Source organism: Calypte anna, chromosome 20 (genome assembly GCF_003957555.1).
Source record: "Calypte anna isolate BGI_N300 chromosome 20, bCalAnn1_v1.p, whole genome shotgun sequence".
Classification (NCBI taxonomy): Eukaryota; Metazoa; Chordata; class Aves; order Apodiformes; family Trochilidae; genus Calypte; species Calypte anna.
The window spans coordinates 14,805,647-14,833,374 of record NC_044265.1 but is presented as its reverse complement, the minus strand read 5'-3'; the positions used below and the strand labels follow the sequence as shown (position 1 = coordinate 14,833,374).

Below are 27,728 nucleotides of genomic sequence, written 5' to 3'. Positions count from 1 at the left end.
TGGAACAGCATCTGACAGGGCTGGTGCCAGGGTGGGAGATGGTGGAAAGGGAGGACGTGTGCCTGGCCAGCAGGAAGCTGGTGGTTTGTCCTGAGTGCTGCTGCAGCTGGGGCTGCACCATGCTGTGCGTCCAGCACTGGCCTTGATTGGTGCTGCTGATCAGAAATTTGCATAATTTAAACATGGGAACTGTGCCCATGGGAGAGGCTGTCCCTCCTCATGTCTCCCTGTTGGGGCTTGCCCCTAGTCACAGAAGTAGAAGCAGCCAAGTGAAAAATAGCTGTGGAGATACTCGAAGCAAGTGAAAACTCCCCATGCAAGTAGTGAAGGGTGTAATAAAATCATTTATTGCATTTTGTGCAGACAGGAGTCTAGAAAAATGAATACAGGTAAAGCTGTAAAGCATTAACAGGGAGCATTCAACAGCCGAGGAGCCACTCCTCCATTAATACCTGCACAGAGAACACAGGGGCTGTACTGAGGCGGCCTAATGCACAATACTGAAACACTCACAGAAATTAAATGCAAGCTTACTATTTTTTTCCAACCTGTTTTATTTACAAGGCTTTAAACTTAATTGCATTGCTCTGCACACAAATTCTCTAAAACACAAAGCTTACTAAATCACTACATGTCTACTGAAATATTGCACTCGAATAAAAGTCACTTGAATGGACGTAGAACATCTAGCTACAGTGATTAAAAGATTATTGAATGAACTGACTTTGTGATAACATTCATAACAAATATATTGCACATGTAGCACAGAAAGTGTTGTAACCAGCAAATCTTAGACCTGTTGGTCCTTCTGCTAGTTTTTAGTCCTGCTACACAGAGGAGGGTCTTGACTCTTCTAGTACAACTCTTACCATTGTGCAGTATCTGGTCCTTCCTCTTGTCCAGCTGTGGCTCAACTCGGCCCCAGGCTGGACGCTGCCTGTGCCTCCTTCAAGCACTGTTACCTGAACCTGGTTGTGTCTGGGGTGAGGTGAGCCACCTGCTCCTGCTGCAGGGATCTGTGCCCACCCAGCTGGCAGGGACACAGCGACTCCTGCAGCAGGGACCAGCACCCACCACTGCCCACCTGGTGCTGCCTGGCTGTGGGTGCCACTGTCCCACACAGCGCTGCTCCCACAGCACCCTCCCTGCCAGGGAAACAAACTCAGGGGTCAAGACCTTCCTTTCTGGAACAAAAACCCAAACCTGTCTGCGCATGTGCCAAGGAGGAACTTGCATGTCTACCAGAGGAGGACACTGTCTTCACCAAGGTGGAACGGCAGGAGGGTGCTCCATGGGGAAACTGAACACTCACAGAGGCCGAACGTGCAGGGCTGGGTTTGTAAACTAACATGCAGTGCTGTCTGCCAAAACCGGCTCTCTCCAGCTAGTGCTCAGCAAGACCTTGCTGCCAAAACTGGCACCTTTCTTGCTACAGCCACATTTTGTGTGGCAGGGATGTTGGGGCAGCCCTGTCTCTCTGGAGCTGTGCCCTTGCTCTTGCTGAAGGATGAGGAAGGGAAATGCCTGGTTTCAGGGGTGGGGATGGGAAGAGTTTGCCTTCCTGCTCCCTAGGGGGAGCTGGGACTGCAGTTTTGCCATGGGGGGGGGGGATGTTGAAGCGGTGCTGGGGGAACAGAACCTGATGAGGATGCTGGGGAGGCAGTGAGGCAAACCTCTCAACAGAGATGTGTGTCCTGGTGCTGCCTCAACAGTGCTCCACGGAGAAGGAGCAGCATTCCCGGATGCCCCACAGCTGCAGAAGAGCTCTTTGTCCTGCTGCTGCTGAGGGTGACAACTGCCATAGCCCTGACCCCTGTACTGGGACCAGGCCCAGTGGAATGGCTGGGTGACAGCCACACTGCAGCTGGAGGGTGACCGCAGGAAGCAGGTGGCATCTTCTGACAAGGCAGAGCAGCTGGCAAGCATTCTAGACCCAACAAGCATGGTGCTAGCACATGAGGTGAGTGGGCAGGGTGCTGTGCACGCCTCCCCCCTTGCTGCAGAAGTGCCTCACATAATTTTGGGAGGCTGGAAACAGCATGTGAGCTTGTGCTTATGGTGATGGAGGACCCACTGCAAGGGGCAGAGCAGCTATACATGGGCAAATCCTGGTTCCTGTGGGGCTGCCCTTCCCAATGCTAAAGAACTTTTCCCTTGCAGATGCCTGCCTGCTCTTTCAACAGCTCCTGAGCAGCTGAGGCAGCAGCAGGACCAGAGACTGCTGCCTTGCATGGCTGCACCACATCAGCCTGGAGGTCCTGCGCTGAAACTAGGTCCTGGCTCACCCTGACGGTCACTTCCTGTAAACGCTGAGCTCCCCATGCCCTTGGGACTCGCTTCTACCCCAGAGCCTGCAACACAGACCGATGCAGCCGTGCAGATAGCCAAGCTACCCTGGCAGAGTCTGGCTGGGGCTGGGGCAGCTGCTGGAGAGAAGGGAGGCACTTTGGGAGTGATGGAAATGCAGGAGCAAGGTATGAGCAGGCACAGGTGTGCACCTGGGGCTTGGTTTTGGTCTGGGAGTGTGTCCAAGTACTATCTTAAAGCAAAAAAACCCAAACAAACCAACATCAAAAAACCCGCTGCTTTTTATGCAAGCAGCCCTAAATAGCTTTGGCCTGGTCCTGGAGGAGCAGAGGAGCTCTGCAGAGGGAACGGGGACTACAGGCAGGGGGCTGGATGCTGGGACCAGCCATGTGGGACAGGAGGTAGCCACTGCTGGGCCACCCACTGCCGCAGCACTGGCTGGGGGCTGCTGGGGTGTGGGGAATTGTGGGGAGGGGTCTGTGGGGGGCCAAGGTGGCCAGTGCTCTAGTGCAGGGGCTCAGCTCTGGCTAGGGACAAAGCATGGCCGCTTGGGGCCAGGCTGGTGCAGAGCCAGCAGCACTGCTGGGAGAGGGCAACTCTTGGCAGGCTGCACTTCGAGTGGAAGCTCAGATCTGCTGTGAAACAAGTTCATAAAAGTCTGTGACTTCTTTTCCCTGAAAACTCTTAAGAAGTTAAATTGCAAAGAGAATGAACCTGCAACCTGGCCCTTTCCCTGGGGCTGCCCGTGGCTGGGGAAGGCTGCAGCCTCCACCACTGCTCCAGAGCACTCGGTGCCATGGATGGGTGCCCATTTGAGGCAGGAGCAGCCCGTCTCGGCTCCCTGTCCCCATGGCCTGGTGCTAGCAGAGCCCTGCATCTCTCGGAATAGATATAGATCTCTATATATAGACTTCATCTGGTTCTATTAACATAAATATGATCACTTTAAAAATACACGTACTGTATTATGTACACTATGTACACGGGGCCGGGGCGGGCACTGGTGGGCGCCCTGGCTGCCCTCGGCACCACTTCCTGCGTGGTTCCTGGAACCATTCACATTTGTTAAAAGCTCCTCAGTTTCTCTGGGATGAGAGATGCAGGGGGAGATGGGGACAACAGGGAGGTGACGGTGACGCTGCAGCTGCTGCCAAAGGTAAGAAGTGTTTGAGCTGCCCCCGTGGGCCCTGCTGCTAGCATGGGGGCTGCCTAGTGGAGAAGAACAGTGGGGACAGTGCCTGGGTCCCCTGGGTGAGGGAGTTCTGTGATGATGGTGGGACCCCCACAGCCACCCCTTGCTGTGTGGTCCGGCCTTGTCAGACCAGGCAAACAGACCTTGCATATGTTAAAACTACACACAGGTCCAGACCTTCCCACAGCCCTGCAGCGTCTGCGACTGCCCGAGGCCGGGTTATTGGCGAAGCCTTGGGTAGCAGCAGGGAGCAGAGTGGGCATGGTGGGGGAGGGACCAGGACACCACGTGTAGTTCTGGGATGTGCCTGGCTGGCCAGTACCGGCAGCCCGAGAGCCCCCTGGTGCCCCTAGTGCAGTGTGGTGGGAGGGAGACTGACTGGGACAGGATGGACCGGACTCCTCTGCGCCTGGGGCAAGAGCGGGTGCTGGTGCCAGGGTGGTCAGCAGCACGCCCATGGCTCCAGGGCCATAGAGCAGCTCCACCTCATGCTGCACACCGAGTGGAGAGTCTGCTCAGCTCCAGACACTGCAGCTCTCCACCACGACAGCTATGCAAGCACCGGGAGAGCACCAGGGCAGAGGGAGCCTGTGGTCAGCAGGGAGGGGGACAGGGAGCAACCCCCACCCACCCCAGCCTGGCATCCTGCTGCTGCAGGGTTGCACCCAACTCCCCGCAGCTACCCCCACCCTCTGCCCTCTCCAAACCATCACGCTGTGTCTCTGCCAGCTCAGCCCTTGGCCTGCAGAGACCGACGGCACCAAGGTACCAGCGAGCTGGGGCTGTCGGGGCCCATCCCGGTGAGGGGAGTCAGGGGGCAGCGCCGTGGGGGGCAGTCCATGGGGTGAGGAGCATCTGTCTGGCGGGGGAAGAGTGCTGGTGGCCTCTTCTCTCCTGGTGCCTCATCGGGGCACAGGGTGCGGGCACAGCCAAGATGGGAGTAGAGGTGGTGGGACGGTGCATCCTGGTGCCTGTCTTGGCCCAGCTCCCTCCTGCCCGGCCGGGGCTGCAAGCAGCGGTGCAGGAGCTGGCGGCAGGGCTGGCCCGGCCGGGGTGGGCGGTGGCAGCAGCGCTGGGCTCTGGTGCTCAGTCTGCGGTACAGTGTATGTATTTATATATAAACAAGGACAGCAGTGCTGTGATGTTGCAATGAGGATCAGCTGCTCTGGTGCTGGATGCTCCCGGAAGATCTGGTGCTGCAGTTCAAATGGAGAGATCAGGGGCACAGCCAAACCCAGGTGAAGTTTCTGCACACTGTCTGCCCTCTGTCTGTCCCTCCTCCCTCCAGGAGCGCAGTGCAGAGGGGTGGCAGGGGTCTCAGCGTGCAGACAAACCTCTCTTGTGCGCCGTGTTTCAGGAGTAGATAGTGATGACCTCCCGGCCCCCACCACGCACCAGCAGCACTCGGTCCAGGTGCTCCGTCAGCACCTCCAGGAACTCCATGTCTGCAGAGCTGTCAAGGAGAACTGTGATGGAGAATGGGGACAGCCACGTGCCATGCCTGCCCAGCCCAATGCTCAAGGACCTGAGGCTGCAGCATGACACCCCCCCACCAGAGCTGGGAGCTGAGTCAAGGGGCCAGGGGAACCCACCCATGCCAGTGTCAGCCCAGCAGCTGAGCCCTGCCATCTCTGCCTGCACCCCCACCTCAGGCCATCACATTCATACATACAGGGGTGATGGCATGGGGCCCCACCACCCACCAGTGGGCATTGGCTCTGCTGGACAGACAGGCTGGTGTCAGTTGGACCCAGCCAGGAGTAGGAGGCATGTGGGGGGTCTGGGCTCAGACTGGCCCCCCGTGGACCAGGGTCTTGGTGCCTGCCCCGCAGCAGTGACCCTGTAGGAAGGATACAGTTCTCATCCCCTTTCCGGTTGCGGGGAGGCCCCGGCATATTCAGCAGAACCAACTTGGCGTCCTGGGACTTCTTCACGATCACCTCATTGAGCTTCACAGCTGTGTGCATCCTCCGCACATTGGACTGGTTCCTGAGGGCAACAGCAGGGGTGGGCACCAGGATGGGCACATCCCACCTCCAGTCCCACACTGCACACGAGGGGCCATGAGGTGCACTCGTCCTGCCCCAGGGAGGGCTGGGCTGGGCAGCGGCTCAAGCCCAGGGAGCAGTGAGCTCTGCCAGACACAGCTGCTGGCAACTGTCCCACACTGTGAGCTGCTGGGCCACGTGGCAGCGAGCAGAAGCAGACAGTGTGAGTGCACCATGGGTGCCTCAGCCCAGGCTCACAGGAGCTGCTGGCAGCATGATGGGGCAGATGGAGACCCCATGGCATGGGCACTGTGACAGAGTGTTCAGGGGTGGCAGCCATGGCCCCCACACCCACGGGTGAGCCGTCTCGCACCACCTGCCACGGCCCTGCTGGCTCTGGGCTTGTCATCCCACATGCAGTGGCACAGCCATTCCCCATCCCCCCTCCAGTCCCAGCCCTCCAGGTCCCAGCCACCCCCCAGACCCAGACTTACAGGTTCTCCCACTCCCTGCAGGAGCACAGCGGGGCCGAGGGAAGAGACAGAGAGAGAGAGAGAGAGAGAACAGAGGTGAGTGCCAAGTGGGCACCCTGAGTCCTTGCAGTGTGCTGACCAGGCACCCCAGCCTCCCTGGGGACCCCCCCCTTATTCCCCCAGCCCCTCAGCAGGGGTAAGCTCAGGGCACCCAGGCTGCCAGACCCAGCCAGTGCTGCTCAGGCCCTGTGGCAGCTGCCTGGACAGGAATGGGAGGTACAGGTTGGCAGCATGCAGGGCCATACGGCTTCATGTTGAAGAAGTCCTTGATGCCTTCAGGGCTGACAGGGCTCTTGCTCTTGTTCTTCTCAGCCACAGACTTCTCCTTGGTCCAGGTGAGATGCACCTTCTCAGGAGCTGTCTCCACCTCATCACCGGGGGACTGTGAGCTGCTGGAGAAGGTGGTGGTGTTTTTGTCGTGGATGAGCTGGATCTGCAGAGAGGAGAGAGGGATGGCGTGGTGGGCAGGGGCCGGAGCAGCAGCTGCTTGGGCCCCATCCTGGTGCAGTCCCTCACCTCCTCCTCTGGCTTCTCCTCAGCATCACCGGCTGGCTCCTCAGGGACATCCAGGCGTAGGCGAGCGTTGGCTGGGTTCTTCCGCCGGATGGAGCCACGGGACTCATCAGTGATGCTCTGGATCTGTGCAGGGCAGGGTCAGCCAGGGGAGTAGGAGAAGGGCAGAAGGGGCTTGGCTGGGCAGATGCCAGCCTGCAGCCCCAGCTCCCTGGCAGGATGGGTGCACAGAGCCACAGGGCTGCATAACTGGCAGCACATCTACCACAGGGCCAGACCCACCCAGGCTGTCCTGCATCCTCACCTCCCGCTCCCGCTCGTTCTTGGTCAGGTGCATTTGCTTGAGGATCTGGGAGCGCTGCTCCATCACCAGAGTCTTCTCATAGGTGTAGGCAGAGATGTCGCTCTCATGCTGTGGGAGGACAGGAGAAGCAGAGGCCAGAGTGAGCTGCACCCACTTCTCCCAGCCTGGCCCGGTGTGTCCCTGTGGACCTACATGTCCCTGTGGTGCTTCATGTCCCCATGGTGCTTTGTCCCACCTGTGGTGCTATGTCCCTGTGGTGCTGTATCCCCCTGCCTATGGCAGGGTCTGGCTGGCTCTCCCACACACACCATCACAGGCTGTGGTACACACTCCTGTGCCAGTACTCACCATCTCCACCACCTCCACCTCAGCAGTGATGCGCAGATGGTACAGGAAGGTGGTCAAGTCCTTTTTCATCTGGATGCTGTTGTCGTCCATCTGGGCGACAGTGAAGATGCGCATCTTGCACTTGCGCCAGACCTGGGAGGAAGGGAGGGAGCTGTGGGCATGGCTGGGTGGGGACAGCCCCAGCCCCCTGCCCCATGCTCTGGTGCCTGAGCTACCTTGTGGTGCCGCAGGAGGAACGGCAGAAGCATCAGCATCCCCCCATCATGGACAATCCACCAGACATCAATGTGGCCCTCTGAGAACCGCTCCTGGTTGCCCGGGAACATTGCAACATTCTTGGCCACCAGCAAGGCCAGGTGCCCAGCCGTGGTCTCTCGCACCAGCTCTGTGAGGGGAAGGGCCATGTCACCTGGAGTGGCTGGCAGCACCTGCAGTCTGGTGGCCCCAGCCCTCCATGGTGCCTACCAATGAAGTTTCTCCAGGTCTGGTGGTCCTCCTTCTGACGCCAGCTGCGGGGCCAGCCCACCAGCACTGTGTTGTGCTGCAGTCCCCCCAGCCCGCTGGACTGTATTAGGTGGGACATGCCATCCCGCAGGTTGGAGGAAATCACCACTTGGCAGAAGCCCTTCACCTTTTCTGCTTCCATCAGGCGCCGGATGGACTACAGTTGGGAGAGGGGAGTCAGAGACCACAGGGACAGGGACAAGCAGTGTGACTGCCAGCCCCGGCAGCACCCTGCCCAGGCAGGGTGAGGGGTGCATGATGATGGATGAGGGGTGAAGGGTGGGAGTGCAGGTCCCCATGGGATGCCCTGGTCCCCGTGCCTCACAGCACGCTGGCAGCTTTGGGCCAGGAGCGATGATGCCAGCGGTGAGCAGAGCCGGCACAGGACTCTGCTCCGTGCCAGGCAGAGGGTGTCCCCGTGCCAGGGCTCTGACAGGCAGTGGAGCAGCAATTAGAGTTATTTACTCAGAGAAATTATAACATGTCTGCATGGGAGAGAAAGTGGTTTTTTCTGAGGGCTTAATCTCATTAATGTGCTGCCTGGCTGGTGCAGAGGGGCGGGGGTAGGAAGGGCTCCTGCTCTGGCAGGGAAAGGCTGCCGTCCCCCTCCCTGACAGGCACCGGGGCCAGAGGGGCTGTGGGGAGGGTCAGGGCTGCAGCAGATGTGGGGCAGCTGATGGCTGCTCAGCCCAGCAGCACAACAGCCCCTGACCAGGCACTGTGCTGTGCCGTGCTGTGTGGTGCCCTGCATCCCTAGCAGTTCTCACCTCCTCTGCCCTCTGTGCCTGCGGGTGGTTGTCCAGGAAGGTCCCCTCCAGCACGGACGCCACAATGGTGAGACCCTTGCCAGCCTTCAGCTGAGACGTGAAGGACAAGAGTTGCGGGTGCACCACGTTCTGCTCATGATCCCCGCGGACCAGGACCAGCAGCTGTGGCCTGGAAGAACAGTTCTGCAGTCAGCATCTGCACTCCCCCAGCCCCAGCCACCATCGTCCCCCAATCCAGCCCAGTGTCACCTCCAGTTTTTGGTGTGAGGTGGACCCTCCTCCAGCCGCAGCAGGGCGTAGCGGGCTGCGCTCAGGGACAGCCCCCGGATCCCATCGCCCCATTCCTTCTCTGCCCTGTGGGAACCACAACATCAGGGATGTCCTGCAGTTCTGGCCATGGAGCACTGCACCAGCACGCTGGAGCATCCCAGAGAGCAGTCCCTGCTGAGGAGTGGCTGCCAGACCAGGCAGGGCGGGTGGCCCTTACCCGCGGTACTCGATGTATTTGTAGATGAGGCCAGCGATCAGCATGGCAACCAGCGCGTAGTACCAGGAGCAGATGAACATCAGTGCCAGGCAAAGGCTCATGCCCAGGAAGGACAGGGTCCTGAAGGGAGCACCATGCTGTCAGTGTGTCCAGAACCCACAGCAGAGCCAGGGGACTTTGGGGAGTGGCAGGACACCCCATCCCATCCCCTCCCATCTTATCCCATCCCTGTCCTAGCTCACCAGTGGTAGTAGCGGAAGCGAGGCCGCCAGTTGGGTGTCCGCAGCAGTGTCTGCACTGCACATGCCAAGTTGACAAACATGTAGCACATGAGGAAAAACCTGCAGGAGAGAGCAGGAGGCTGAGCAGGGTGTGTGGGGATGGATCAGGGCCACAGATCTACCCCTGCCACGGTCCAGCCCCAGGGGTCCAATGCTGCAGTGGGCCCAGCCAACAGCCAGGACCCAAGGCAACCGGGTCACAGCGGTGGCTGAGGAGAGCCCCTGGGCTCCCTGCAGGGCTCCCCCCTTCCCAGGCAGGGCCAAGGCAGCAAAGAACCCCCCTACGAGCAGGGATCAGCACAGGGGGTGCAGGGACATAAGCAGACAGACATGCTGCCTACATGGAGAGGATGGGAGCCACCTCATCCAGGGAGGCAATCAGGATCCCGATCTCACAGATGCAGGCGGTGAGCAGCAGGGCCCATGTCGGCTCCCCGTTAGCCTTGCCATGACCGAAGACCTGGAATGGGGACAGGGAGGGGGCACATTAGGGCACGTCCAAGCTGGCACTGCACAGCCCTGGGTGAGGGCCCTCAACACAGCCCAAGGGGCTGTACCCCCCTGTGCACCCAGCCCTGGCCAGGAGCACCACGGCAGTGAGCTGGCACACAATGTGTTACCAGGGAGCAGTGCCAGGGCCAGCAGGACAGGCTTACACTACCAGCACAGCCCCCATGACTCCTCTGCACCCAGAGCAGCCTCCATCCCACTGGGACCCCCATCCAGGGACAAGCCCCAGCTCAAGCCCCCTCCAGCCCAGGACAGACACGCTGCTGGTGTGGGGACACACAGGGGGTCACAGAGGGTCTGGACTGGGAGTGGGGGCCAGGGGATCATGCCTGGACACATTAGGGGGTGCAGCTGATGCATGCGAGAGCCAGGGCTGGGGCTGCCAGGGTGGGGGAGGGAGGATAAAATTAGCCTGCTCTTCCCCGGGGGAGCTGTCGGGTTGGATTTGGAGAGATGAGGTTGTGAGAATGCGTCTTCAGAGAGCAGATAAAATATGAAGCAGCACAGCAGCAAGGGGAGGAGATCTTGGACCTCACTGGCACAACATCATGGCCAAAGCCACCACAGCCCCCCACTGCCACGCTGGTGTTGGCAGAACCAGGGCTGGGCTGGTGGTGGTGCCAGGAAGAGGCCACTGGTGCCCAATGGTCTGCCACAGTGGATGGTTAACCGGTGGGTGCTCAGGGCCATCAGTGCCACACTTAGGGACACCTACCCTGAGGAAGGGCACAATTCCATCCCTGGAGATGGCTTGCAGGAGGCGGGGGGCTCCAGTGAGGCTCTGCAGCCCAGCCCCACAGGTGGAGAAGAAGGAACCGATGACAATAACCCACGGGGACGGCCATGCCAAGGTGCCAACCACCAGGTTCCCGTTGACAGCTTCACCAAACCTGCAGGGCACTGGTGTCACCCACAGTTCCATCCCATGGCTGAGCCCAGAGTGTACCAGAGTCGTGGGGCCACAGCTGAGGGACACTGCTGGCGGTCACAGGGGAAGGCCCTGCCCTGGCTGCTGACAGCCCCCACCCCAGGGCAGGCCTCAAGTAGTCGGGGTCCCTCCCCATCCCCCAAGCATGGCCATGAGGATCCCAGAGGGGTGGGACCCTCATGCCAGGAGGAGGATGATTGAAGGCTGCATGCAGTTGGATCTTGTTTATGTTGGCACTTGTAACCCAGAAGTGTCACCTGCTGTGTGCAGGGAGCTGGGCTGCCTCAGATAGGAAAGGAGTGCAGGCAGCTCCCCCCCCAGGATCCTTGCAGACCCCTTGGTGCCACCCTGTCTGCCCACTGCCCAGCCTGTCCCTGGGGGTTGCTCCCAGAGGCTGCCAGGCTCCCCCACCCCTCACACTCACTTGTCACGCAGGACAACCCCCTCAATGCATGCCCCGAAGAGGACAACAGAGCTGATATCTGTCAGGAGGTCAAGGAGCACCAGGAGGATACAGAGCCCCCCACCCCAAGGGCACCAGGACCCCTGCATAGCAAGCCCACCCAACCTCAGGTCTGTGGCCCAGGTGAGTTCAGAAGGATACAGACAGCAGAGGTGGTGGCTATGGCCAGGATGGTGCCAGTGGGGATGGACTTCTGCGCGTCCCGCAGGTCTCCGGAGCGGTTGGAGCCAGCCATGATGCCTGGGGGAAGGGAACAGTGTCACCACTGGCACAGCCACGGCCCTCACCGGTCCCAGATGGCAGGATGGCTCACACCAGGCACTGGCTTGGTGGCAAGCCAGAATAGGGAACAGGCACACAACTGCCATGGCCCAGGGCCCCTGGCCCACACTCCCCCAGGGCTGTATTCAGAGGTTGTTTAAGGATAAGAGTCAAAACTCACTGAAGTGACTTGTCTCATTAGTCCATAATTAGCTCAAGCAGGGACAGTGACTGCGAGGGTGACAGGCTGGGACACAGATGGTGCCAAAGGTGACAACATGGACAGAGGGATGACACTCACTGCTGCTGCAGCAGTGGCCAAGGTGGCCGTCCCCCTGTCTGGCAGGACCCCTCATCCTGGACACAGCCATCGGCCACTCACCCACCCCACCAAGCACTGAGCAGGACCCAGCCGGCTGCCTGGACCCCCAGCACTGGGCTCTGCCAGTGATCACCACACATGGAACAGCCCTTCTGGGGGTCCCACTGGCACCGGCAGAGCTGTGGGTGGGACCCAGTGTCTGCATCCGTGGCAGCACCAGGCTGGGGGGGCTCCTCCACCCCCAAGAGCTATAAATACCCAGCACTGGGACGTCAGTTCTGTGCGGCACCGTCAGATCTGGAGCGTGGGTGGCTGCGTGGGAGGTGTGGGCTGACACCCACCCTGCCACCATCACCATCACCACTGTCACCACCGCACTGCTGCCACAGCACGTGGGGCTTAGCTGGAGCCACCTGGCAGCATGTGTGCCCACCAGTGCCTGTGGCACATACGCGGTGCTGATGTCAGCTCCCACCTGTGACTGAGGGGAAGTAGATGCCTACGAGGAGGGTGAAGTAGGAGGTCATATCACTGAAGACATAGGGCTGGTCCATGTCCAGTGGAGTGTCCGGGGGGCTGACAGAGGGCAGCCCCCGCTTCTCCACAATCACCCCCTTGGTCAGGTACGAGCTCCAGAGGTTCTCTGCAGGGGGGACAGGAGGTCAGGATGGTGTCAGGAGAGGACAGAGCATGAGGACACCCAGCGCCACCTCCCCCATCCCAGCACAGGTAGTAGCATAAAGAGAGGGACCCCTGACACATCCCCAGCCCCTAAGGGATGCACAGGAACACCCATCCTGGTGAAAAACCAAGCAGCGTGGAGGGGTGACCGGAGCAGGAACGTCCACCCCCTGGCATTATCCTTGCAACATAATGGAGGAGCTGACATGGGATTGCACTAGCAAATAATTATGAGGGTAATATAATTAATACTGATCAACATAGGTTTAAGGAAAGTGGATCGTGTCAGAGTAACTTGATAAATGTTTTTGATGGGATTACAAATGCTGGGCTGACGTAACAGGCTTAGTGACCCTCCACGTGCTGCTTGCTGCCTTGGCCACAGCTCGGGAGAGAAACTGGAGCAGCAGCGAGCGGCCACCGCCAGGGCACGGCACGGCGAAGGGCTGCGGGGGGTCACAGGGCACCCCCCTCCCAGCCTCGCCAAGCCCCCTTGCTGCGCTGAGGTGACAGAGTGGGCTGGTAGTCCCCCACTAGTACATCCCTGCCTGGCTCTTCCTCCTGGAAGGGCGCATTTCGCCCCCCAGGGACCCAGCGCGGGGCATTGCCAGCCCCGGCCGCCTCTGCCGGGCCCGCACGGTGATACCATGCCCCAAGGGTCTGTCAGCACAGTCCTTCTTGCTACCAGCTGCGCCAGAGAAGGGTCCTGGCTCTGCACCACGGTCCTAGATGCTGGAGCATTTGCCCGCAACCAGGGACGCCTGATCTGCCCCATGGGACGTCCACCAAACGCGCCGGACGGCAGACACGGCCCCGGGATGAAACCCGAACACCGCGCCCGGCTACGTGTTGCTACCGCAGCCGATCCAGACCCTGCCCGACTACGGAACCTCCGCAAGCTCTCCATGTGCACCGGGCACGGCACGTCCCACACAGCCACCGACCGGCACCCAGCCTGGCACCACTGGAGTGCGGGCACTGCGCCGCCGATCAAGGGTCTGCAAACACCCGGAGCCAGGCACCGGCCTCCACCACCCAACCACGGAGCGTGAGCACCTGGCAAATGCACCAGCGGCTCTGGAAAACAGGTCAAAAGTGGCTCCTCCCAGAAAATTCATGAGTTTTCTTGAGCCCTGGCCACAACCCTGGCTCAGCTGCAGCCACAAGCAGCCAAGTGTCCCCAAGGGGCAAAACCTCAGATCAATGCCAGCCCTTCTGAAGGCCAAGAGGATTATTTATCTCTCCCCAACCTTTAGGCATCCTGAGTGGTGCTGTTGTGGTCTGGCACAGACTGCACATGGATGGCCACAGCACCCAGGTCGGTCCCATGGTTTGAGAACCCATCCTGCTGCCCAATGCAGTGTGAGTGAAGCTGTGCTGAGGTTTGTCCTGTGCCTCCATCCCTATGCCTTCATCCATCCCTGTTCCTCCACCCCCATGCCCTTCCCCTATGTCTGTCTCTGACCCGTTCCCACCTTGGATAAGGCCGCTGGCAGCACCAGGGATGCCCTCAATCTCGGTCACATTGTTCATGGTGAAGTACTCATCACAGGTAGCGTTGAGGAAGCGGGAGGTGCAGAATAGCTCCCAGAGCTTGGAGCCAACCGTCTCATTCCCCTCCACCACCACCTTGGTACAGAGGTCAAAGCCATGGCGCGAGAGAGTCCTGTTGCCTAGGAGGCAGATCCTGGGGAGGGGGCAAACAGGACTCAGCTGTGCACCCTGACCCCCCAGCCCTACTGCAGCCCCCCAGGATGCTGCACTCACGGGAAGCTTGGCGGGTCGAAGGCTGACTTGATGACACCAGCATAGATGGCGAGGATGGAGAGAATGACACAGCCCAGGAAGACCAGGGCAAACTTGTTGACATACTTGACACCAACAAAGACAACGGTGGCCATGCAGGTCAGCACACAGGTGCCGTACACACGCATGTTGTTGAGCATTGCGGCTGCCTCCCCACTGGCATCCTCTGCTTTGAAGATGGCCATGGCCGGGAAGATGTAGGCCTGGGAGACAGTCATGGCATCATTACCTGACCAACAGCCCCACAAAGGGGACCTGGAAAAAGGGTCCCTTGACCCCACTGTGAGGCCTCAGCTCCTCATGGGCAGCATGGACAGGTGAGGCCAGAGCTGCCCAGCCAGGAGCTGGGGCCTCAGCACTACAAAGGGGGAAGGACGTGGTACTTACCAGCAGGATTTCGATAGTGCCCAGGATGTACATGGCACCAGCAAAGGTAGTGCCCAGGTAGAAGCAGAGCCCCACAGCCCCCCCGAACTCAGGTCCCAGTGAGCGTGAGATCATGTAGTAGGAGCCACCAGCTGCAGAGAGAGCAAAGGTGGTTCCCTGCCAGGGTTCCCCAGGAGCAGGATGGGGACAGTGCTCAGGGGAGAAGTGGGCATAGTCCTCCAGAGCAGCAGTGCTGGCAGAGCCCTCCCCAGGAGCCCAGCAGCCAGGTGTGATGGCCACAGGGACACACATCCTCTGAGATGCCAGGGAGGGACTGAAGCCCTGGGGACATGGGACATGCTCTTCCCTGTCCTCCCAGAGGAACCCTTAGAGCTGGGTGGCTGGGATGGATGGTTCTGTCACAGCAGCAGGGTGATAAATAGCTTTAATTACAGCCTGCATTGGGGCTGTCTGTCCTCTGCCCAGCCTGGCAGAGCAGCCAGGACAGTGCCACTAGCCTGCTCCCCACTGCTCTGTGGGGCTGGGGACCCTCTGGGGAGGCAGCTCAGTGTCATCTGTATAGCCAGACCCTGTTGGAGCCTTCCTGGGGATAGCAACTGGATGTAGCAGAGTCCAAGCGTCCAAGCAGGAAATGTCACCCCACCACCCAGCCCATGGCACCTGGCTCCCCATCCTCCTGCCACCACCTTTTCCTGCTCCCCATCGTGCCATCACTCCCCACAGTCTCCCCCATCTGGCAAAGGGAGGAGCCATGGCTCTCACCCCCATCTGCACCTCTCAGCTCTGGGAATGGGTGGCAGCTCCAGCAATGGGAATCCTAGTGGGATGGTGGCAGGAGGCCAGGGACAGTGGCAGTGACATCCAACCCCCATGCACAGGGCAGCCCCAGAGCTTGGCCAGCATGGGCCAGGGAGCAGGATGGCCACAAGGATGCTCTTGGAAAAGGCTCTTTGCCAACCTCAGCCTGGCCCTTCTGGGGCACAGGGACCCCAGCAGGCACCCAACCTGTCAGGGAGCCAGCTCCCCCCACCCCAGCACACACATGGACATGGACAGGGCTCTACCTGGCACCACACCATTGGTGGCAATCGCACTCATGGAAATGGCTGTCAGCATCGTCTGCAGGAAGAAACATGGTATCAGCAACCAGCAAAGCTGCCTCCATGCTGGGGTGGGGGGACAGGGGAGCAGGAAGGGAGAGCAAAGCCATACTGGGAATATGGGGGTCCCCAGTGTACTGGTGGGATATGGGGCTCCCTGAGACACTGGTGGCATGTGCCACAGGGCTGGGATGCCTGAAGTAGGTTCAAATGCATGTGCAGGAGGCCAAAGGGCTGAGTTCCTTGGAGGAACTGGCAGGGCCTGAGGTGTTGGGGGGTCCCCAGGCTGCCCAGGATGCTGCTTGTGTTCAGCCCCACTAGGCTCTGCCCTGGGGCCACCATCCTGGCAGGATGGCAGCACAGCAGGAGGGCCAGGTCAGGGACACCGCCACACCCCCTCCCCCCACACTCCATTCCCTGTCCCACCCCCTCCCCCCCATCCCCATCCCCACCTGCATAGCAGCTACAATCTGGGTCACTGTTTGAGCACCGTTCAGTTGTTGATTCCTTTGGGAAGCCAGAGGCTTCTCCTTGCTGTAAGTGGGGCAGGGGCTAAGGCAGATCAGGGCAGTAAAGGGCAGGAGCTGGGCAGGGTGGGCTGGCAGATGGAGCACCCCTCACATCCCAATGGGTGCACCCCCAGCCCCTGGCAGCTCCATCACTCACACAAGAGCAGCAGAGGAAGACCATGCAGAAGGACTCCATGATGCCAGCGATCCCCACCACCCAGGTGAGGCGCAGGAAGAGGATGACCCCAAAGATGTTCTGCAGGCAGGGCAAGTAGACGCCCATGAAGGTGCCCATCCGTGGGGCCTGCCAAGGGAGCAAGCAGCTATTAGGACTCGTGGGCCCAACGGGTGGAGGAGTGAGGGGTCCTGCTCCTCCTGCAACTTGGCTGGGGGCCCTGGGTGAAAACCTCCAGAAGGAGCCAAGGGATCTGGCCATCCTTAGGGCAGCCCATGGCCCAGCACTGGGCAGATGGGGCTGGGAGAAAGGGCCATGTCCCTCCCACACCTCTCACCTGCACTGGCTTCTTCTTGCCTCCATCATTGTTCTCAGCCTCCTCGTGCTCCCGGCTGCCCTGTGGCAGGTTGGTGTAGTTGGCCAGCCCACTCAGTAGGGACGAGACCATGGGGCTCGTGTCCATTTCCTCCTGTGGAAAGCAAAGCCCCAAGCTGTAAGGAAAGCTGGGAACTTCACCAGATGCCACCCCATCACCCTGCCAGACACAGCCACAGCAGCTGTGGGACCCTTCCCAGTGCTCCAGAGTGTCCTGGTGCCCAGGATGCATGTCAGTGTGAGGGAGAGCTGCCCAGCCCAGCCCCCTCCCTGAGGACCCTCCCAACCCCACAGCCCATGCACTCTACCTCAAAGAGGGCCATGTTCTTGCCATCGTACTCTTTGCCCTTCTCCAGGTCTGTGCTGTTGATGAAGGGGCTGCTCTCCTTGGGGTTGCCATCGCCTGCAAGAGATGAAGCCAAATAGCCGCTGCCCCAGCCCCTCCAGCTCGCATGGGAAGACTGTCAGAGTTGTGGGCACCATGTATACACCTAATCCCGGGATGGGTGGCAGCAGCCCCTGCGTCCCAACCCTCAGCATCGCCTATCGTGCCGTGCATGGGCCGAGGCCGCCCGTCCCCAGGAGCCACTGCCCAGCCGGGCCAACACGGAACTGTCGGAGTGCATCCAGGCGGTGCGGATCCAGGGGGAACCCTCCGGCGGGACAGTTGGCAGCAATAACTCACTGGGGCCGCCCGCCGTGCTGTGCCTGCAGGGACGCGATCCGGCCGGCTGCTCAGCATGGCCATGGCCAGGATGGTCCCAGCGTGGTGCCTGGGAGCTGGGTGAGCAGTCGGGTGGCTGGCCCTGCTCCCCAGCACGCACCGCAGAAGCAGGGACTGTACGTAGGTGTCCTGGGAGTCTGGGCAGTGTCGGGTGGTGCCACCACCGGGGGCTGGTGCTGTCGCTCTGCCCGGGGCAACGGAGCCGCCAGCAGCGGTGCAGAGTTCACGGAGCTGCTTGGCCGGGGCCGCGGCAGCTCGCTGCATTAACGACCTCGTGCAGAAGAAACCCGGTGTCGGCTTAATAGCGACAAAAGCAGCTGAGCTGCAGAGAAGCAGAAATAAATCAGGCTGGAAATGGAGCAGCAGCGAGGACGGCTTTGCCGGAGCGGTGCAGCCCTGAACGGAGGCCGGGGCTCGAGGCAGGGGCAGGGGCAGAGCGGGGCAGGCAGCCAAAGGACCAGAGCTGAGCAGAGCAGCTCGGTGAGCATCAGCCCCCGTGGCACAGCAAGACGCGAGCAGCAGACCCGGCCCCGGGCAGGTGTAGAGAGGCACCCCACCACGTACCGACCCCCAGGGCCCGGTCAATGCACTGACGGGGGCAGTGGCACAGCTGGGGCAGGGTAACAGACCTGCTCTGCTCCCCCAGTCCGGAGTGACAGCCATCCCTGCCACAAGCCTTGTGTGCAGAGCCTGGGAGCACCCAGGGGCGCAGGGACAGTGCCGGGGACAACCATGGGCCAGGGCGACGTGGACACCCGTGCCCAAGGGACAGACCTTGAGACCCGGGAGCAGCCCGGTTCCCTAAAGCCCGCCTAGCTCCTGCAAGTGATTCTCCCTGGGGACCCGGGGAGCCACCTGCCCGCGGTGGTGATTCATTCTCTGCAGCCTCCCGGCAGACGCGGCCCTCCGGGCCGGTCGGGAGGGGGAAGCCCTGAGCGCTGCAGGTGGCAACCTCCCGCCGGTGCCCCCGGGGTGCAGCATCCCGCCCGGCATGGCCGAACTGAGAAACAGAGCCCGCAGGCTCCTCTGGCGCTGGGACAGCCGCAGCAGCGGGACACTCTGCAGTCCCCTCGGACACACGCCTGGCACCTCTGGTACATGCCCTGCCCCGTGTTCCCCCCGAAATGTGCGCGGGGGATTCTCAGCATCGACCCAAAGTGCCCCTCTCTCCAGGTTTGTTCTAAAGCTCGTTAGGTGACAGCGGGGGCTCCCATCCCACCTCACAGGCTCCGGTGACCATGTAGACATGAGACGACAACCAGGCCAGGGCGGTTCGGTGCCCACCTCCCCCTGCCCCGTCCGAGCGGGGTCTGTGGGGGGAGGCAGCCCGGTAGAGGGATGTGTCGCAGCCCGACGAGGCTCCGGCAGCTCGTTGGGGGAGAGGAGCCCGCAGGGGCCTTGCCTCACCGCCTGGTACCGACGACATCACCGTGCTGGTTTCCATGGCAACGGCGAGCCACGGCCGCCTCGGCTCCTGCTCTTATGTAACGGCGCAGGCAGCCGGACCCCGGCCCCGCACGGCATTGGTACCAGCACCAGCACTCCAACCCATCAGCACCAGAACACCAACTCAGTAACATCAGCACCCCAAACCACTGGCACCCTGACCCACCAGCACCTGCATCCCGGCCCCACACAGCACCCTCACGGCACCCGCACCGCAGTCCACACAAAACCCAAACCTCGGCCCACTGGCACCAGACTGCACGGCCGAGCCTCCCGGCCCAGCGTGCCCCAACCCAGGCTGGGCACTGCCCGGCTCTGCACGACAGAAACCAGCAGCACCCCGCGGGGCCCACGCTCCACTCCGCTGGCACCACAGCAGCACCCCGAACCTTGCACTCCCTCCCTTCAGTCTGGCACCGCCCGGTGGTCCTGAGCCGGCCTGAGGCACCAGAGCCCCTCTCCTGACAGTGGTGACAAGGGGAATGGCACCGGGAGACGCCCCAGGCTTGCAGGTGGTAGGGACACGGCGACTTACAGTCGGCACCGCTCCGGCATCCCCGGTCACTGCTGGCGGGACCCCTGGCCGCTGCCCCCGGCCCCGCAGGCTGGAGGCAGTTGAGCGTAGGGCCTCGGGGTCCCGGGTGACGACATGCTCCCCACTCCCCGTTCCTACCGCATACCATTTTGCCGCAGAGGGGCTGGTGCAGCCTCTCCACGGCAGTTGCCACTGGATCTGTCAGGCAGGGGCACCGTGGTTCCTGCCCCCCACCTGCCACAGCCGTGGCCAGACCCTGCCGGAGGACAGCGAAGTGTGGGGGGGAACATCTTGGGCATGGGAACAGGCAGGACACTACCAGGGGTCCCCCAGCGCCTGCCCGTGCTTGCTCCCCCATCAGAGCCCGGCCAGGAGAGGTGGTGTGAGCAGAGCAGAGCCGAGCCGTGCCAGGCTTCGATCCCGGCGCTCCGCCGCCCCCCTCCCCAGGGATCACTCAACAGGAATTGGCCTTTTAATTTGCTGCGGCGGCTGGAAGGGCTGCCGGCGGCTGGCAGGAACCGACAGCCCCACTGTGGGCACCACGCTGCCCTGCTCTGGCGATGGTTACCGACCTGGCCTGCCCAGGATGTCCCAAAGTCGACCCCACTTCTCACCCAGGGCCCCTGGAGCCAAGGGATCGTCCCTGCCATGCGAGGCTCACCCACCCACCAGGCAGCACTTTGGCTGCAGCACCAGCCATGCCATCTCCTAATGGCTTTTTACTCAGACCTGGATAGGGCTAGGAAGCATCATGTCCCTTATCCCGAATCCTCCCTGATCGCATTACATGGCACAGGGCAAAGGGGGGAGCCCAGGCAGCCAAACCTGGTGGACAAATTAACCAGAGTTCCTGCCAGGGCTGCTGCATGCCCCCCCTGGACATGGCCAGCTCGTCCCCCCATGGGGCCGGGGTCTGTTTTGGCCACTGTGCACAGCAAGCCTTGGCCAGGGACACGGGGCACTAGGCTATGGCCCCAGCCAGGAGGGCAGCAAGCAAGGGAGGACAGAGGTAGCTGCTGCACCTCCATCCCTACTCCTGCAGCACCGTAGGACCTGCTGGTCTGTGGCACAGGGGTGCTGACAGCTCAGGGACCTCCTGTGCCAGCCTGGCCACTGCCTTCCTACACCAGTCCCAGGGGCAGCAGCAGCATGATGACTGCCAGTGACCTGGGAACATAGTGGGGCTGCCCTGATAGCACACAGGGCACCTTGAAGGTGCCAGAGCATTTGACAGCACAGGCTGGCAAGCAGCCTCCTCCACTCCCTGGGGCTCTGCTCGCAGCAAGGGGTACCCCAGGGTGACCCCAGCAGCCTGGCAAGCACATGGGCAAGCACGTGGCCCTGGGTAATGTTCCCAGCTGCTGCTGTGTTGGCAAGGCCAACATGCTGTTCTGTCACCCCTAGCCATAAAGAGGACTTAGCCACACATCCATGGTCCTGGCCCCAAGCTGCTGGCCTTGGGGTGCCCAAAGCAGATGGGAAGGGCCAGGGAACCCTTATGGTAGGTGGCACCTCTGGTCCCACCCAGGCTTCCTTCTCCTCTGAGCAGGGGGATCTGCCAGGTAGGGCAACCCTCCCAGAGGCCATGGAGCCTCAGGAGGCAGAGACCACCAATGGTAGGAGCAGTGCCAGCTCCAGGCTGCAGCACAAAAGGGTGCAGTGGGGTGGGGTGGGCTGCTCCCCCCAGCCCAGGGCTGTGCTTTGCTTCTACAGCAGCAGGCACACCAAGTGGCCTTTTGGGCTGAATTCTTTCACTGCCTGACCCATATTAGACCAACTGCTACTTCAGGCGTATCCTCTTCCTTCCTAAACCTAGGATTATCCTCCCTTTGATCAGTCAGCTCTGCAAGCGCAGGATTTCTAGCACAGGCGCTTTGGCTCGCTGCATTTAAACAGCTTCTGAGATTCTCTGACAGCCCGAGCCCTGCCTTGGAAATGGCCGTGAGCACAAGCTCCAGCAAAGAAAGCCTCCCTGCTCCTTGTGCAGTGGCATGCCTTTGGGACAGCGTCCTGGCATGGCAGTCTGCAGCGGGGCTGCATCTGACACATCCACACCCCAAACAGAGCAGACACCCCAAACAGAGCCCAGACACTGCAGGCTGCCTGCTCCCCTGCATCCCACCGCCTCCCTGGAGGGTCTGCACGGCCCAGCCCTTACTGGGCTGCCAGTACTGGAGCCCTTCCAGCCCTTGTCACAAGGCTCCTGCAGGCTGCCCAGAGCAGGGCCCTGAGTGGGGCCCTGAGCCAGAACAACTGCTCAGCCTTTCCAACAGAAATGGCCTACGTGTCCACCCAGGGCACCAGCAGGTCCACTGGAGCATCTGGGGCATGCAGGGAGGTGGTCCTGCTGGCACATAACAACATTGCCACCCTCCCCGGGGTGTCTTCAGACTCCACACAGACCCTGCACAGGGACCTCAGTGCCACCCTCAGCAGTAGGAACAAACCAGATTCCCCTGCAGCAGCTCCCCCTTGGCTCAGGCACAGGGGCTCTGCCGTGCCCCTCCCCACAAATGCTCCCTGGGTCTCCCAAACACCTCCTGCCCTTGGCTGCCTCAAGCCCCTGCCACCAGTCCACAAGGCACCATCTTGCCAGGCCTGGCTCCAGGGACAGTCTGCCTGGTCCATCTGTGGTGGCACCATGTCCATCCCTCCTGCCAGACCCCAGCAAGGCAGAAAAGCCCATGGCCATGCTGCCAGCACTGCTGCGATAGGAACACAGAGAGAGAAGGATAAGTCCTGGTGCTGCAGAGGACAAGGGAAGCTGTAAGAGCTCAGGGAAGGGCAGGGCCGAGGGCAGCATGGCTCCCCCCAGCCCAGCAAGGTGCCCTCAGAAGGCTCCTGCCAGCCCTGACCTTCAGTGGAACAGAGAACAGCAAATAAAAAGGCTCAGGTCGACAGAGCAGAGTGAACACCAAAAGCCTCATGGTAGCTGTTCTGGAGACTCACTGTAGGCAGCTGGGGACATCTGCAGTGGCTTCCAGAGCCACTGTGCCCTTCCAGCAAACCCCATGAGGGCACCTGGGAAGAGGGCCTGATGGGGCTCGGGGAGTCAGAGAGACACCACAGGTCCCCTTGAGCACACAGCTGCATGTCCCTGTCTCCAACCATCCATGTGCCCAATGGAAACACCTGCAGGAGCAGGCGCTGCACTGCTCGGGAACCTGGGGCTGATCATGGCCCCCCAGGGGTCCTGGACCCTTGCAGCAGCTTGGCTGATGGCCAGTGCCCGAGGGAGAACTCAGCCCAAGGTACCAGCAATGACCTGGCCACTTCCAGGGCCTGGTGGCCTCACTGCCCAAGGGGCTGCAGCCTCGGACCCTCGCACACAGTGGCCTTGCTTGTCTATACTGCACCGCGGCTGCACCATGGCCGGTATGGCAGGGGCTGGCAGAGAATGGCACAGCATGTGCCAGCAGGGCACAAGCTAGACACAGATCTGCTTAGGTTCTCTCAGCACAGCACAGCTCCACACAGCTCGGCTCGGCATGGTTCGGCACGACAAGGCTCGGCAGGGCTCAACTCGGCTTGACACAGCACTGCTAAGATCGGTTTGGCACAGCACGGCCTGGCACAGCCCGAAACTGCCCAGTACTACCCGGCACTGCAGAACGCGGCTGCCCCGGGCCGAGAGCCTCCGCTGCCCGCAGCCCAGGGCCAGGGAAGCCGCTTCAGCACCACGGACAGCGACGAGGGGGGGGCGGCTGTTGGGGGGCGGCGGGGAGGGGGCGGCAGTAGAGCTGTGAGGGGCGGCAGCTAGGGATGGGGGGGCGGCAGCCGGACGGGGGAGGCGGGAAGGAGAGGGGATAGGAGGTAGTTTGGGCAGCGGGGGGGAGCGGCAGCCGGGGGCGGGGACCCCTTCGGGGGTCCCGGGCGGGTGGAAACGGGCCGAGGCAGCAGCCGCCGGGCCAGGTCCGGCGAGAGAAGGGGCAGGCGGGGTGGTCCGGAGCACAGCCCGCCGCCCCGGCCTGGAAGAAGCTCCCGGTAAGTCCTGGGTACGGCTCAGCCCCGCCGCACCGCCGTTTGCCGGAGCTGCCGCAGCGGCGGGAGCGGGGCCGGGACTGCGCGGAGACGCCCGCGGCGGGAAGCGGGAGCAGCCCCGCACCGTCCGCCGCAGCCTCGCGGGGACGGTGACCCAGAGCCGCCGTAGCGGCCGGTGCTGCCCCGCGGAGGGGTCCGGAGGCCGCGGCAACCCAAACCCCCCAACCCCCGGCTCCAAGCCCGAGCCCTGGAGCTCAGCCCAGCAGGGGCGGCAATCCCCCGGTGCCGTTCCCTCACCTTGGCTGGCGCCGCCGTCGCCGTCCTCGCAGTCGGCCAGGTTGTTCAGCATGGCGCCGGCTGCCGCACGCTGCTGCCCGAAGCTGCCCGCGCCGCGCTCCGCAGCCGGCCGCGTCCCCGCGCCGCCCCCCGCGCCGGGGGAGGGGGCTGCAGTGCGGAGGCGCCGGGCTCACGGCTCGCTGCTGCCGGCGGAGCCCAGCCCGGCCGCCCGCTTCATCACGTATGCAGGAGGCATTGCCCCCGCCGCGGCGGGGGGGGGGAAGAAGAGGAGGGGGGGGGCGAAGCAGCGGGGGCGGAGGGAGGCGGGGGGGGGGGGGGGGGCCGCGCAGCCGAGAGCGGGAAGAGGGGGTTGGAACTGGGGCACGGCAGTGCTGCGGGCCCGTCTAGCGCGGGCGGGACGGGCCCCGCACCTCGCACGTCCCCCGCACTGGCCCTCCCCAGTCGCGATGGGACGTGCAGTAGACCCTGTGTCTGAGGAGGGAACGCTGAAGCCTGGAGTCAGGGCAGCCCTTGCACGGGCAGACCCATACCCTGTGCCCGGCCCCAGGCGGACATCTCCCGGAGGATGGGTGCAGCTGCAGGGGGAGGGGGGCAATGGAGGGGGGGGAGGAGGGAGAACGTGCCAGCCAGCCATCTGCAGGCAGCAGGGTCTCAGCTGGGGAGAACCCACTGCCCGAGCAGCGGGACCGTCCCGCAGCCACAATCACCCAAGCTCCCTCGGGGAGGAAGGGGGAGAGGGGGAGGCAGACAGACCACCCAGCAGCGGGTCAGGCAGCTGCAGCGCTGCAGAGCGGGGAGTTCTGCCTGCAGAGGGGAGCAGATCTGGCCTGATTGACCCTCCGGGTCTCCAGGAGGGCCCCCCTTCAGCACAAGAACCCGAGGCATGGGGGGTCTGGGGCTGACCCTGGAGAGGGGGCCGAGCCCCCAAGCCCTGCTGCTTGCTGTGGAGCCCCTGACCCCCGCAGCTCCTCCGGGAACGCCGGGGGCTCAGAGCCGCCGTGGGGCTGGGGGCTGCTGGGTGGTCTGCGCTGACCCCCCAGGGCTGGTCAAAGCCCCCTCCTCCCTCACCCACTAAATCCGGAGGACTCCGGAGCAGGAGCTGGCGGCAGCTCCCGGCATCTCCTCCGGGGATGGCTGAGATCATGACAGCCCGCTGGCGTTAGTTACCTTCTGACGGCTGTAATTAATTGTTTACTTTCTCCTGGTAATGTCCCAGTTATGCTGCAGCGCGGAGGCTCTCCGGCCCTCACCTTGCGGGGGAAGGAGGGCCGAGACCCCTGCCTCCAGCCCCTGCCCTGCTGCGGCCGCTATCCCCGGGCCTGGCGTCCCCCGGGAGCCACAGCTGCACAGCCCCAGCTCCTCGACACACAGTGCGGGACAGCCGCAGGAAGGGTGGGCAGCACAGGCACAGCACTGCTCTCCACCCTCTCTCGGCCCCCAGACCCCGCGGCTGCCTGTCCCCTCGCCCCTCAGCTTCAAGCAGGAGCCAGCGCTGGGATCAAGAGACAGGACTCGCCCCCGCAGCGGGCATAGCCGGGTACCGGGGGAGTTGCAGAGCCCACGCGGGCCGGGGGCTGCGCGGGGGCCACCCGGTCAGGGCAAGGCGTCGAGAGGTGGTTTTGCGCAGGAGGCCGCAGCGCGTGGGCTCAGCACAAGAGGGATTTTCCTGCTAAATCAGATGGGGGGGAGGGAGCACGTGAAAGACCACTAATCCCCTAATCCCGGGATTATGGCTCCATTTCAGGGGCTGGGATTTGCCGCGCAGTGTTATAGCTCGTGCGCACTCGCATCGGGGGGAGGCTTACGGGGGATGTTCCTGGGGCAGAGCCAGACCGGGGAGGCTCGACACACCCAGCACAGCATTGAACTAACTCCTGGGGCCGGGGTACGTGGCCCCAGGAAGCGGGGAGCGTGGGCTCGGTATGGTTTAGGCAGCCCCCGTGTCCCACCCCTTTCCTGGGCTGCAGCGCTCCCAGGGTGCCGGTAAAGGGGTCTGGCACAGAGGCCGCTGGGAGAGCAGGGGAGCTGGGGATGGAGAGAGGCTGGCGGCTTTCCCCGACATGGGGGGGATCAGATGCAAGTGGTCCCCGATCCCGGGCGCAGGCGGGACCCTGGCGCAGGGCCACGCTCGGCATCAGTGCCCCACTTACTGCCAGGAGCTGTTCGGGTGAGTGGGGGTGAGCTGCGCAGCTCCGAGGCCAGGCCAGGGATGGACATGGCACAGCTGGACCACCCTGTGCTGCCTCTGCGCGCCCCCCACCCCGGCATGGAGACACCGAACTGTGCAAGCCCAGGACAGGCAGCATCCCCGCTAACAGCCCTGTACCCCCTGAAAGCTTCCTCCTCACAGCCCCACTGCACCCCCACGCCACGCAGACCCCGGGTGGGGGGGCCGTGTCCTCGCAGCCTTTCGCGGTGAGTATCCCGGTAGCCCTCGATTGTCCTGTCAACTGCTTCGAGTGGGACGTGCTGGAGGCGCCGGGAGATCTCCCTGGGGGCAGCAGGAGAGCACGGGAACACCGCCCGCAGATGTCCCACCTATCGCAGCTCCGGACTCGGGGGTGGCTGCAGCAGCGGGGGTCAGCGTGCAGGGGAGGCCGAGCCCCGCACCTCGTGTTTAGAGTGGGGGTTGCGGGGACCCAACCCCGGTATTCCACGGGGGGCCATGTGCCCGGGCCGCTCCACAGACGCAGCGAGGGCCAGTGAGGTCTCCGCGACTGTGTGTGTCCACCCCCCACAACGCCCCGCGGGTTTGGGAGAGTGGCTGAATACTCCCCACACCTCGTTCCCGTCCTCCTCCTTTAGCATCAGGAGCAGCCGGCAGCGATGACACCATACCCGGTTTCCATGGCAACGCGAGCAGCTCCATCACCGCTTGGTTGCCATGGCAACTGCCGCCCATAACGGCTGCCTCGGGACACGGCAGTAGGGGGGATTGGGGGGGGGGGGGTGTACGCTCCAGGGATGCCCCGATCCAACCCCCACCTCCCCCCCAAAAAAACCCGGACCAAAAGGGGCGTGGCCAAACGGGGCGTGGCCAACACAACAGTGCCCCCTGTCGGCGACAAGGCGCCCCGCAGCCCCAGGTCGCACCCGTGTGGGGGTCTGCATGGGGCAGCCCCACTTGAGGGCGACCACCACAGGTCTGTGGGTGGAGCCTGGTGGGAGACACCCATGGGCCAAGGGGACTCGAAGGGGCGGGTAGTGAGGGGTGACAAGCTCACCACCACCCACCAGCGCCCTTCGCGAGGGCGCAAGGTCACACGGCTCGGCGCAGCACGGGGTGGCCATCGGTCGGGTTTCTGGGATCGATACGGCTCCGGTGACAACACAGCTAAAACCACCACCTCTCCCCCGCCCCCGGGGAACTGCGAGGCGACAGCCTGCCGGCCTCATGCCCAACGCAGACTTCCATACATCCCACACTCTTCTGTGGGTCAGCCTGAGGCCTTGCACTCTGAAGCTATCCCCCCAGCTCTGTCCCTTACTCTGACAGAACCCTAGGATGGGCATGGGAGCTCCTCGGGTAGCGGGGGCTGCCCTCGGGGAGTGCCCGGGGATGAGGGGTCCTGCCCTGGTGTCTGAGCCCCAGTTCCCACTCTGCATCCCCTGAGTCCTTCAGACTCCTGCCAGACGCGTTCTCGGGGTCCCCGCTGCGTCCGAGGGGCCAGACTGACCAACTGCCAGCCTAGCGTAACTCTGAACCCCCCCACAGTTCCCCGACGGCCAGGTCTTGCCCCGCAGACCCCCTCCGATCCCCTGCCCTGGGACGCTGCTCCGCGGACCCTTCCCACGGACACCCTACAGAACCCGTCCCTGGACCCTGACGGAAACCCCAGGAGCCCTCCTCGCAAACCTCCCACCCCCGCGGACACCCCCATCAGCGGCAGCGTCCGTGCCCCTCACTCACCTCCGCCGCCGTGTCCGGGAGGGCCGGTGCTGGTTCCGCGGGTGGACGCGGGTCCGTGCCGGGGCAGCGCGGTGACTGTGAACCGCCGGCTCAT

The 27,728-nt window shown here is 62.8% G+C and overlaps 1 protein-coding gene across 1 annotated transcript; it reads right to left on the bottom strand.

Moving 5' to 3' along the window:
* Nucleotides 1-323: 323 nt before the first annotated feature.
* SLC12A5 (solute carrier family 12 member 5) lies at nucleotides 324-27,728 on the bottom strand. The gene is made up of 27 exons (XM_030463103.1): nucleotides 27,635-27,728; nucleotides 17,050-17,144; nucleotides 16,704-16,835; nucleotides 16,349-16,495; nucleotides 15,647-15,701; nucleotides 14,583-14,713; nucleotides 14,157-14,398; nucleotides 13,865-14,076; nucleotides 12,184-12,351; nucleotides 11,267-11,365; nucleotides 11,087-11,144; nucleotides 10,450-10,624; nucleotides 9,566-9,684; nucleotides 9,186-9,284; nucleotides 8,944-9,063; nucleotides 8,706-8,810; nucleotides 8,457-8,625; nucleotides 7,651-7,846; nucleotides 7,401-7,570; nucleotides 7,186-7,317; nucleotides 6,838-6,945; nucleotides 6,537-6,659; nucleotides 6,266-6,453; nucleotides 5,982-5,996; nucleotides 5,355-5,488; nucleotides 4,834-4,944; nucleotides 324-4,695 (listed from the first exon to the last, which is right to left on the bottom strand). Exons 1-26 carry the CDS (start codon nucleotides 27,726-27,728, stop codon nucleotides 4,853-4,855), a joined length of 3,378 nt encoding a protein of 1,125 aa, XP_030318963.1. The 3' UTR covers nucleotides 324-4,695; nucleotides 4,834-4,852.